This window comes from Solanum stenotomum, unplaced genomic scaffold (genome assembly GCF_019186545.1).
Source record: "Solanum stenotomum isolate F172 unplaced genomic scaffold, ASM1918654v1 scaffold28496, whole genome shotgun sequence".
Classification (NCBI taxonomy): Eukaryota; Viridiplantae; Streptophyta; class Magnoliopsida; order Solanales; family Solanaceae; genus Solanum; species Solanum stenotomum.
In genome coordinates, this window is record NW_026030018.1 from 105,379 (window position 1) to 118,067 (window position 12,689).

At 31.0% G+C, this 12,689-nt stretch overlaps 1 protein-coding gene across 3 annotated transcripts; it reads right to left on the reverse strand.

Moving 5' to 3' along the window:
• Positions 1 to 4,250: 4,250 nt before the first annotated feature.
• On the reverse strand, positions 4,251 to 9,450 carry LOC125851672 (probable trehalose-phosphate phosphatase F). 3 transcript variants are annotated; one of them, XM_049531443.1, is made up of 15 exons: positions 8,739 to 8,925; positions 8,564 to 8,638; positions 7,053 to 7,141; positions 6,885 to 6,971; positions 6,526 to 6,691; positions 6,267 to 6,407; positions 6,107 to 6,178; positions 5,872 to 5,994; positions 5,693 to 5,749; positions 5,476 to 5,577; positions 5,285 to 5,362; positions 5,129 to 5,198; positions 4,927 to 4,997; positions 4,739 to 4,831; positions 4,251 to 4,624 (listed from the first exon to the last, which is right to left on the reverse strand). In XM_049531443.1, the coding sequence occupies exons 5-15, from the start codon at positions 6,682 to 6,684 to the stop codon at positions 4,571 to 4,573; spliced, it is 1,020 nt and encodes a 339-aa protein (XP_049387400.1). In that variant the 5' UTR covers positions 6,685 to 6,691; positions 6,885 to 6,971; positions 7,053 to 7,141; positions 8,564 to 8,638; positions 8,739 to 8,925; the 3' UTR covers positions 4,251 to 4,570. The 3 variants fall into 3 exon arrangements, with proteins under 3 accessions (XP_049387400.1, XP_049387399.1, XP_049387398.1); XM_049531442.1 differs by lacking the exon at positions 8,739 to 8,925 and adding an exon at positions 9,378 to 9,450 and having other exon boundaries at positions 4,252 to 4,624; positions 6,867 to 6,971; XM_049531441.1 differs by having other exon boundaries at positions 4,252 to 4,624; positions 6,867 to 6,971.
• Between the last annotated feature and the right edge of the window lie 3,239 nt (positions 9,451 to 12,689).

Below are 12,689 nucleotides of genomic sequence, written 5' to 3' on the forward strand. Positions count from 1 at the left end.
TATACATCTACTAATTTCATATTAACAATGACCTAACATTTAATTCTCTGTAAATATTTGTAAATATCATCAAAACTAATTTCAGTTAAACTTAAAAATATTATGGACAATCCATCTTTTTAAAAAAATAAATAAATCCCCCTTTCTCTTTTTACGGGGTCATTATACGTCTATGCATTTTTCTAATATATGCAATACCTTTTTATATATAGACATTATTCTTCATATTATTTTGAAACACTCGTGCATCAAAATCAACCCTTTTCCGCTTTGGGATTTTCAACTAATTTAAATTCACATCATAAAGTTTCATTTGAGAATAAATTATATATAAAACGCTCTTTATCAAATACGATTTCATCCCTAGAACTCAAACTCTATTGAAACCTCCGATTAAAGACGAAAAGAATACTTAGGACCACCACACACTTAACTTTTATTTGTCTCGATCACAAATTTGTTCATTACAACTCCAAATTACATACGCAAAAGTATGTGATCTTTATCTCACAAGCCATGACATACATGATTGAGGGCAAGTGTATATATTATTTGGGCACAATTGTTCACAAGTAGGATAAAATAAAAGTGAGATGCATCACAATATGATATTTCTGTGATGACTCGTCCTTGCACCAAACAAAAAGGATAAGGTGTAAAATTAATAGAAACATCACGAGTATATTACTATATTCATCAACTTAAAAGTTTCTTATGTGATATGCAATTTGATGCATTATTAGACACTAGTGCTAATCATATGACAGAAAATAGGATAAGATGTTTATTTTCCCCGTAAATTAACCATTCCTTTAAGGCTTTAACAAAAAGCAAATGACATCACTCAATCTTTTTATAGTCCACCTTGAACGCAATTGCCTTTTTCCCCGGCCCAATTTTCTTAAGAACAAAAAGCCATATATTTTTTCAATGATCGTAGTGTTCAGATCAGCTTTTGTGCACTTCGACTTGTTTAAGCTGAGTTTTGAATATGAAACCTCAGAGTTCTCAATCACTTCATAGATCACTAGGTCACACCCTTAGATACAACAAAAAGTCATGATATATATACCGTATTCGTCTCGAAGTTATTGATAAATCACTAAATAAAATTATTAATAAATTTTATTAGTTAGCTATAAATATCACTTTTTATATAAAATTACAAAGAGTTTCGATTAATGTATATACATTCTAAAACTCAATACTTATCAAATAACAGGATTAGGTGGACCCTTTACACGTACGTATTCAAGCAACTAATTAATAAAACATGAAGGAACTAGATATATGAGACCTTATCTGCATAAAATCGTGACAGTGAGTTAAAAAAGTCCATTACTTTACAAAGAAAATCGACGATGTTACACTTATACGTGCCATGGACTAATAATAGTGCTCGTTTAATGTGAAGTATATAAAAGTAGTATCACAAAATATATTGTCAAACCTCATTATAACAATCATGTTATAACAACATTTCATTATAACGATCTACATATTTTTTATTAGAATCGATTTTTCATGTTATATTTTACTTCTTTATAACAACATTTTATCTATTATAATAATCATATTCATATAGTAAATTTCAAGTACAAATATTTAAAAATGAAATTTTCAGGCAAACATTACTAATATAACGAGATTTGGCTGTACATAAGCTTTTGTATTAACTTATAAAATTATTTGTATTTATTTAGACATAATAAAATGTAAAATAGCATTAAATGGATTAAAAAAATCAAAAGACAAAAAGCCCTCATATCAAGGCTAAATAGTTAACAAACTTATTTTATTTATAAAAAAGTTGAGATGTTTTCTTAAAATTACATATTGTATAATTAAAACAAGCTAAATTCGCTTTTAAAATTTTCTAAATTACAATTCATGTATTACTATCCTTAAATTCATTATAAATTTCTTAACTAATTCATATATTATTAATTTCTGCTCAAGCTAGTCATCCCTAAAAATTAAACAACACGACCCCTTGTGTTCAAGATATTTGGACATAAAGGAGCATATCAAATATTTGCATTTTGTTTATGTTAAAAAAAGAAACATCCTAGTGGAAGTGTTACGTATTTTCTTGGAGGACTAAAAATAAAATTAAAAAAAAAAGATAATGCGCCGATAGCTCTGTGTATGATTGGTGAGTCTGCTACTTAATTAGTTTAATTTATTCACTCATTTCAAATAAAATAAAATGTTGTACAAGCAAACTTCATATATTGCATAATAATAATACTAATTTGCTATGATATTAGAAAGTAGAAAGAGGCAAAGTTAGGATTTTATTTATATGGGTTTCGAATATTATTATGGCTATTTCAGACGGCAATAATTGAATTTTAAATTTAATATTTTAAAGAAATTTTTTAATAATATATTATTTGAGCAAAAGTTACTAAGCTGAACAAACATGTATATGAGCTTTTAGCTTTCACTACATCAAGAATGATCATTAGCGATAATTAATTAGTAATAATAATTTAGTTGTTGCTAAATATATATTTTTAGTGACAATTAATACTATTTGTAAGTGTCGTTAAAGTCCATAACGACATTGGATCCAATCACGATTAAATAATGCCGATAAATGTTTTAGTAGTCTTTGTTAATGTGCATGTTTACCGCCGCTAAAAACTATTGTTGTTATAGTGTCTGCCAATTCGATCTAACCGAATTCGAGCTTCTAGCTCTCAAAATACAGATTCATTTGGATAATACTTCACCCAAAAAATTGGTACGTCAATATAAATTTTTGAGTCAAATTAAAAAATTGGTACGTCAATATAAATTTTTGAATCAAATTTTAAATTTAAAATAAATAAATTAAATCCCAAATCATATATTCAATACTGATTTAAAATTATGACTTCTAAGCGGTTCAAATACAATTTAAGTATTCTTCTTTACGTAATAAAAAAACCACAGATTGTTTACTAATTAGTGGGGATCTATGTCTGCATTTAACAAAATAATGGCAGCGTAATCTTGAAATCCTAAAATTAATGTTTTTTTTCTAATTTTAAATAGGTTCATTTAATTTTAAAATTGACCAAAAAAAGTAAATCTACATAGATCGAAAGGGAGAGGTATAGGCCCATCATATCTACTAAACGTATTAGAGAGATGTACCATCACTTTTAATTTTGTATTCGCATCATCACCATAAGAGACCAACTTAGCTCTATGAGGATACTCACAAAAAAAAAGAAATTCAACATAATTAAGACGAGTCCGAAGCTAAAAGGATAACTTTTTTTCTTCAAAAAATATAAATCGTATATCAATTTTTTTTTAAAACCAAAAGGGAAAAATCGCTCTTGAGGAAGCGTTATCTTTAGTACAAAATTAACTCCGTTTACACCGTTAAATAAAATTAAAAATCTCTGCCCCAATAGCGATTTCCTAAAAAATATTTATTTTTTAAAATTAAAATCGATGCACTAGTAGCGATTTTCTTAATTTTTTTTAAAAAATGTTTTGATTTATATTGGGAAAGTTTTTTTTCTTCTACAAATGAATTGGTTTATGAGAATTTGTATAGAAGCAAATGCACTAAGTGACAATTCAAAAAAAAGATTTTTTTTTTATACAAGTCGAAAATTAGTGTTTTTTATTTACGTTAATAATTAAGAGTACAATCTGCAGATGGAAGAGAAAATGAAAAATTATTTGTGGGTGCAAAATGCATGCAATATATATAAATGATGGAAGAGAACGAAAAATTAAATATTTGCTTACCATTCTATATTTTCAAAATATATTTCCAAGAGAATAATTTAAAAAGAAGAGATTTGAAACATATTACTAGTAATTAGGTCTTCATTGACATCAAAATTGGATTGAGTACGACCAATACCATGTTTTCCCATAATCAGGGGCAGTACAAACATATTAGTGGCCTAAAGCAAAAATCAAGCAGGGCCTTAAACTTGAATTGTTAATAACTTTTATATAGTTGATTTCTTCTAGTTTTCAATTGATAATATAACCATTCTTATTTTAAATTATTTTTCATGAGATAGAGTACTTCAAATATGTCAAATTTCTTCTAATAATTCCTTCAATTTTCATGAAAACTTTACTTTTTCTACAAACAGTATTCAATATTTGTTAAAAAATAATAACTTATAACCCATTATTATTACAAATGAGGCCCCTTAAATTTGGGGATTGAGGCACATATCTTTTTTTTAACACTGTCGAGCCACCCCTGCCCATAATCAAGCTAGCTCGTAAGGAGAGTACGACCCAGACCCAAGTTCATATAAGAAGACCAAACAACCCATCCCCACGGAGCTTCTCGAAACACTTGATCTAAGTACATTAACCATCACAATAACTCAAGAGAAAAGGGCTTTTTTTCTCAGCAGTCTCCTCCTTACCCAGAGCAGAATACATGAAAATCCGAGAAAATGAAGTTACAAAAAAAACTGAAAACAAAATTCTTGCACTTGTAAGAAAAATATTTGAACAATATGATAAAAGAAATGACTTCACAGTTTATTCAAAAATTTTATTAGTAACATCCCTTTTGTTCCCTCCCCCGTCCTGCATTTCACATTTCTTGATTTTCCATAGTTTTCGCGAGAGAACCCAAGAATTCTTTGACCTGCATACATATGATTTTGAATTGCATACTTTAGATTTCTCATCAACGACATTTTACTTTCATTATTTCAACAACATAGACAACAAAAATTTGGTATAATGTCACATTCCAAACCTCTGAAGTATCCCCGAGAGAAAAGATAGCGTTACTCTCTTTTGGAATAGCCGAAACAAGAATTCCATAACCTTGATATCTCCCCCTCAAAACCTGGATTTACAATTACTCTTTAATCTCACAGCATAAAAAATAGTGATGCTACTAATATCAACATGAGATTCTTTCGTCGTGTATTAATTATGTACCTTGAATGCATCTTCATCTGTTCTGTCATCGCCAATATAGATAGGGAGCACATCATGACTGTTTCTAAAACCTGCATTGTTGTGCATATATTTTATACAAATGAATGGAAGTTGGAACAATCCTTTTTCTACAATTATTATACGTTTTTTCGGGGAGAGGAGGGTTGAGGAGATCATGGACCAAATCATTGATGTAACATACCTAGTGATTCAAGCAAAAACTCAACTGCTTTTCCTTTGTCCCAGTCTATTACAGGACGGACCTCTAAAACCTATCGACAGGCAAAAAAGGAGCAAGATTTCGACAAATTAGAACAATGTATGTAATCATGTTACCAAAATCAAGTAATTGAGATACCTTCCGCCCATGAGTTTGTCGTAGTCGAGGGTATTCTTTCAAGACATCATGTACACATTGGGCAAGAATAGGCCAACTCTGCATTTAAAATGAAAACCATCATCACAAACAAATGGCTGCAAAATAATTCATAAAGGTAATGAACCTCAGAATTAAGGGACTAATAGAAACAGCAAGGAAATGAGACTCACATTCTCATCTACGTTACGGTAATGTACAGAGGCACAAAATTTGTGGTTCTCAACTTTTGCACCTATTACTTCTTTAGTTTTATCGACGAGGGTTCTAAAAACCTGCAAGGTAGTCTAGCTCGTTTAGTTCAAGTCTGATAACATTCTTATCTCTTTTGGTGCCAATTAGTACTATTTATCCATTTATATGCAACATATAGAGAAACAAGTAAAACACCTCATCTATCATAGGTAAAAACTCACGAGCAGGCTGGAATAGGTTAACTTCCTTGCCCTGCTCAAAACATTAATTAGAACCTTCGTAATAAGACAGTAACGTAGAAATGAGTAAAAAGGACGAAATGCCAATCTTTATTAGGCAATTGATGAAAATACGACTCTTATAAACTGTAATACCTGCTGGTCAGTAGTTTTAATAAGTGAATCATTAGCGCACAACTCATTTCTAATTGGAAGCATGATGTCCATACCATGACTACCAGCATAATAGAGTTCGGTTAGTCCTACCAACTGATAAACCTGAAACAGGACGAACGTAAATCACAATATTTGCAACCTAGAAGAGGTCAAGAAAGTTGATGGTGTAAACACAAACGATGCCTGAATTACATGCTAATGAGAAAATCTTTACCTTATCACGGCTTCTTCCACTGATGATGGCTGTTGGGAAATGCTTCGCAACATCCCTGACAGCAGAACGCATCTGCAGAATTTGTAATTTCTTTTCATTGTGTGAACATCTTCAGGTAAGCTTCTTCTTAAAATAAGGAAAAATCAGAGAAGTTACTTACATCAGCAGAGATAAAAGCACGGTCAGGATCATCTACAATTGGAGAAAGAGTCCCATCGTAGTCTAAAAAGATAACAATCTTTTTATTCTTCGCATGGTTTACGATTTGCTGAAAGGAGTTTAGTGCTGATGGATACTTGAACTGCACACAAATAACATGAAGAGAGAGACTTGATTATAATGTATCTGATATTCACTCTGGCTACGAAAATATAGACAAGTGTGTGAAACTAAGGGAAACAATGAGATATTGAACATACCATCCAAGAAGAGTAACCACCTTTAGCATCATCAGAGAAATTCTCGACGCCTGCTTCCTTCTGAACCTTCTTACTAGGAGGTGACGAAGACTTCATTGCATCAAGCCAACCATTAGAACGAACGTCATCTAGCCTCCCTGGCTTCTTTCTCGGAATCATTAGAACACTAGTGGAGAATGAAAGCATTGATTGTGAATAAGTCAATAAGTTAGAATAAATCCACAACCTATACTTGCTTAATTATCAACAAATGATCCGTAAGAACAGAAGAAGCTTTCGCTGAATTCAAGTCGATTGAATCTCTAAGAATTTGACTGATTTTACTAGTTGAATTGTAGTACCTAATCTTTTTATCCCACCTTTTTGTCGATGAAAAACCACCTCTTTAGTGTTCTCTTATTACTACTCCTGAGTTTACTTCCCATCAAGCACCGGCTTCCTGAAACCTGCTCAATCAAAAACTTGCATGACTGTCAAATTACTGGCATAATTTAGCCAATTATATGAATCTATCAGCACAAAAATACCTCATTTCCGGAGCCAAATTGCAGTTTAAGCAACACAACACGCTTGACTTACAATCTTAATATTAGCTATAAGCCTCTGTGCTTCCTACCTGGAGAGAAGAAAACAACGTATACATGTCATGGCGTTACTTATATCCAAAAAAACCAGTGGAGGCAAGAATATTAACTAAACAATGGTATGGTAACACACAACATGGAGCATTAAAAGAAAAATGAATCTTGTAATATTAACATAGTATAGAAAGTGTACTCAATATTCCTTGAGTCAATAAGGAACCAGGATTAATATTGGTAGGCGTTTTGTTGGTAGACCAGAAGAAAAATAAACAGAGATGACATCTTACTCTGCACAACTCTCACAATCCATTGTCCTACAGGATGTTTGCTGTCTTACAGACATGTTTTTTTACGAAGTGTGAAAATTTTCGGTAAATCATAAACAGTAGTTATAGCTACCAATCATCCAGTTTTATGGATTATGATACAATATATGAAACAAGATTAGATGCATTTGAAACCTTTTCACCTTAGAGATCACTTACAAAACAGACAACTTTACATAATCGAAACTTTATCAAGTTAAAGCTCTCTATAACCACATTTATACCATTACAAACACAAAAATTTGGAAAAAATAGCAGGGCAATGATATGAACAGTATTCAACTGTAAAGATTAATTGTTGTCTATTACAACAAAAATTATAAAATGTTGCAGTTGACTTTAAACAATATTAAAGGAAATGTACAATTCCGCATATAAAGGATGGTGGCATAGGCAAAACATGAATTCTGAATATAGAATATTACACGATCACGTCACTTACATAAAGTAATTATATGTAAACTTGTACAATAAACATGAATTAGTACTTATTTTATTACATCAGTCTAACAACCAGGGGCGGACCTACGTGGGTGCTAGGGGTTCACCTAAACCCTCTCGACAAAAATTACATCGTATATATAGCTTAAATTTTCAATATTTTGGTATATAATAAGTACTAATTTCGAACCACCTCAATCAAAGAAGAGAGATAGCTCAGTGGTACTAGACTGTGCAACTTGGGTCGCAAATGCTATCCCCAGTTTGCAGGTTCAATTCCTGTTTGGGTGCGCACTCTAGTTCACACATTTATATTTTTAGTTTCCGAACCCAGAGTGAAAATCCTGGATCCGCCGTTGCTAACAATAGATTTAAGGATTTTCTGCTGTCAAATATCACTATAAGCCCGGTTTTACTAGTACCAAGCACAAAAATGTCAACAACAAAAAACAGGGTTAAACCTTTGATCGATTGGTATTTCGCAAAATTTGGCAAAAAAACTTGCAAATTTGCGTACGCATCCACAATTAGGAACAAATTATTAATAATGATCAAGATGAGTTCGCGCGAAAGAATTTCAAAAAACACAGAAAAAAAAAATCAAAATAGTTGTATGAGAAAATGTCATTTAAATTGTGCAAAAAAGAAATGAAATTTAAGTATAGTAGCTAAAATGTGAATAAATACCTGGTTGAAAGAGCTAAAAAATATGTGAATATCTAAAATCCAATGTCGATCTTCTAATTCGAAGCCCAAAAGGAACTGTTAGATACAAGATGAGTTATACAAAAACAAAAAGTTAGATACAAAAGTGAACGAAAAACATGCAGATTTAAAAGAGATAAAATAAAAATGAATTTACCCAGAAATTAAATGAGAAAACCCTAAGAATTGGCAGAGATGTAACGGAAAAAATTAAGAAGGAGATTAATAAAATTAATTATATTTGGAGTGAGAAAGGAAATGAAAGAGAAGATGAAGGATGTAAAAGGCCACGTATTTATAGAGTTTGATAGACGTGACATATAAGTAACAAATCTCTTCCTCCCATTTTTTGAAATACTAATATTAATATTGTAGGCAGGGGCGGAGCCAAGATTTTCAATAAGAGGATTTAAAATATGAAAAAATAGATACATAAGTAGCCGAAGGAGGTTCGACATCTACTATATATACTTAAAAAGTTATTTTAACCATGTATTTTCCGCCGAATGGGGTTCAGATGAACCCTGGTGGCTCCGCCACTGATTGTATATATGCAAAACATATGGAGTATATATATATATATATATATATATATATATAAATATAAAATTCATAAACTTAATTAAGATGCCTAGCGGATGCGGCTCTGTGGCGATAGGTTCATCCTAATTCAATAGCGGATGCAGTTCTAGGGCGATAGGTTCATCCTAATTCAATATTTTCGATGCGAAATGTGTATAGNAAAGTGAACGAAAAACATGCAGATTTAAAAGAGATAAAATAAAAATGAATTTACCCAGAAATTAAATGAGAAAACCCTAAGAATTGGCAGAGATGTAACGGAAAAAATTAAGAAGGAGATTAATAAAATTAATTATATTTGGAGTGAGAAAGGAAATGAAAGAGAAGATGAAGGATGTAAAAGGCACGTATTTATAGAGTTTGATAGACGTGACATATAAGTAACAAATCTCTTCCTCTCATTTTTTGAAATACTAATATTGTAGGCAGTGCCGGAGCTACGATTTTCAATAAAAGGATTCAAAATCTGAAAAAATAGACACATGAGGTAGCCGAAGGGGGTTCGACATCTACTATATATACTTAAAAAGTTATTTTAACCATGTATATATTATATAATTTTCCACCGAATGGGGTTCGGATGAACCCTGCTGGCTCCGCCACTGATTGTATATATGCAAAACATATATATATAATTCATAAACTTAATTAATTAAGATGCCTAGCGGATGCGGCTCTGTGGCGATAGGTTCATCCTATTCAATAGTGGATGCAGTTCTAGGGCGATAGGTTCATCCTAATTCAATATTTTCGATGTGAAATATGTATAGGAGCGGAGGATACTTATAAAACGACGATAAGTTCATCCTAATTCAATATTTTCGGCTAGTTTCAAGTATATTAACAATAGTAATAACTGGTTGGAGTACTTTGTATACTTATAAAAAGTTTCAGAAAAAATATAAAATAAGTAAAGATATCAAATAGTCAGGTTGAATTCATTAAATTTGGGTAGAAAAAAATGACAAATGTAGCTACTTTTTACATCGCTAATTAAAAATTAGTCACCCTCTTAAAACTTATCTATGTTTAGCCACTTGTATGACATATATAGTTGGAGAAAAATACCTAAACTAAATTTGGAAAACTTAGCTTCTTCTTATCCGTTTTTGGCTTCATCAAACCTAAATTACTAAATGCTTTCGAACTGTAACGGAAAAACAAAGAAGCAATGAACTCACTGTATTTGTTAAACATTTAAATTACTCCCTCCGTCCCCAAAAAATGTCATCTTAATAAATAATTTGTTCCAAAATAAGTATTATCTTAGGAATTCAACACAAAAATTAGTATGCTTTCCATTTGTATTCTTATATTTCATGTATTTTAGTAAACTGCACATTGTACTTATTAATTTCTTAATGAATGTGATACATGTAAGATGACACTTATTTTGAGACGGAGGTTGTAATAAAAAAGGAGAGCTACGAAAATGATTTGGAATATGATACAATGCAAAAGTATTTAATAATTTCCATCACTACATGTGATGCAGCAACTTATGATTGAAGCAACTGATATTAAATTTGTATATCAAAATTGAGTTATGAAAATAAAAAGAAAATCTCTTCTAATGTTTAGTCAACGTTTGAATCTTTCTAATGAAAAAAAGAAAGAAAAGATGATTATAATTTTAATATTAATGTTCTTATGGCTACTTAGAAACCAGAAGGCATTTTCCATGTCTTTTTTATACGATGTCAAAGTTGACAATAGCAACGTACAGCTTGTCTAAAAATTCAAGGAAATTATAGTGGCGTTTGTAGTTTTATAACGCAAGGATTATTATATCATGATTTTGTAGTTTTTTAATTGGGAACTCAATGAAATCGATGATCTTGTACTTAAGTTCAAACTCTAGCACATTATATATATATATTAGAGCTTCACGCTTTTTAGTTGAATTTATTTTTTTCTATCTCTAGAACTAGGATAGATTTCAAATCACAATGCCCCCAACTTTTCAATGATATATACTTTATTATATCTTCTTTCTTTTTTTTAATGAAAATCAAGAAATAAGCTCTCATAATGAAAAGTTTAATTGATTGGTCTAATTTGATCTAGCTAGCCATGTGAGAAAAGAAAATGTAGTATGTCTGGCCAATTTCCCAAATTGGTCAAAAGTCAATACCAAATCAGAAGTAGGGATGTGCCCCCCACCACTCTTTATTCCTCCACCATGGAATATATATATAGGCCATCCATCCTAACGTTAAAGGATGTGATGCGGCGGATGAAATTGTTCCTTTTTTAATCACAATTTTTGGATTCGAGTCTTGAGTATAAAAAAAATCCTTGATAGAGATTATTTCCTTCTGAATGAGATTTTACGCAGTGTGATTTCAAATTAGTCGGGCTTCAATACGAAAAGCAGATACGTACTAATGGAAAACCAAAACAACCCCCCCCCCCCCAACCATGAAAATAACATGGGAATATTAAAGTCACACGTGATTATGAGTAGTTGCGAACTTGACTTTGGTATCTTTCGTTAGGTTTAGTTGGTTTTTGGACCAGTAATCCTTAAAGGCACAATAAAATTAAGAAATTGCATCACTCTCCTACAGTTTGTCGTCTAGTGATCGAATACATCGATAGTCTCTTAACTTTATCATTAAATTTCATTTATATATTTAAATTATAGTATAGCTCAATTAAAAATAATCTGACATGTGATCAAGTGTTTCTATTAGATAGTCTCAATTAAAATTTTGGAAAAGTTAGTGTTGTCAAGCACTCAACGTGAATAAGTTAACAATATGAAAGTCAATAGGCCATTACTATGACAAATTGACAATGTAGAGAAAATAAGATAAAAACGTCATTCTCCATTATAATTTTTTGTCAGTTGTAGTCATATTCAAAGCTCTATGCATGTTGCTCCCAGTAACAAGCTACTTATATATAGTAATAATAATAAAATATTTACCATGTGGTACGTTGTCTACAATTTTGTATTTCAAACCTGCCAAATCAGCTTCAGGGTTATACGTCCCAAATTTTGGTTAATTAGTTTGATTTTACAATATTTAATTTGAAGGCAAAGACTTTTGACTGATTTACCTAGTATTATATTCTCCCTAATATGTATGTGTATATCCTTGTCAAGTGCATCACGTGTGACAGAAAATTAAACGCATAAAAAATTGAATGGTATTTGAATTTTCTATATGGAAATATTTAACGGATGAATATAGTAAGTGACATTTTATATAAACTTTTACCACGAATATATACTATGTTTAAGTGATGTATAGTCTTACTTTCGATTTCGTGCAAACACAGAACATTCTCATTTTAGTTCTGAATTATTGCTCGCAGTGTATTAATCCACAATTTTCTACTTAAATCAGAAAGAAGAATAAACTTAAAAATCAAAGAATTGCAAGTTGCAACAAGGGAGATTTTATGTCGATGTATTTCAATTATAATATTAAACATTAGGAAGTTTCAGTTTATTTCCCCAAAAACCAAGCTGACCTGAACAATGCTACCAAATAGGTTAAACTAAATAGGTTGGTAG

Bases quoted from the DNA above. Each gene is read 5' to 3' on its own strand.
- LOC125851672 (XM_049531443.1), bottom strand. From the start codon at position 6,684: ATGATTCCGAGAAAGAAGCCAGGGAGGCTAGATGACGTTCGTTCTAAT. The intron at 5,750-5,871 runs GTATTACAGTTT...TGTTTTGAGCAG, and splicing joins TTAAAACTACTGACCAGCAG to GGCAAGGAAGTTAACCTATT. The intron at 4,998-5,128 runs GTATGTTACATC...ACAACAATGCAG, and splicing joins GTTTTTGCTTGAATCACTAG to GTTTTAGAAACAGTCATGAT.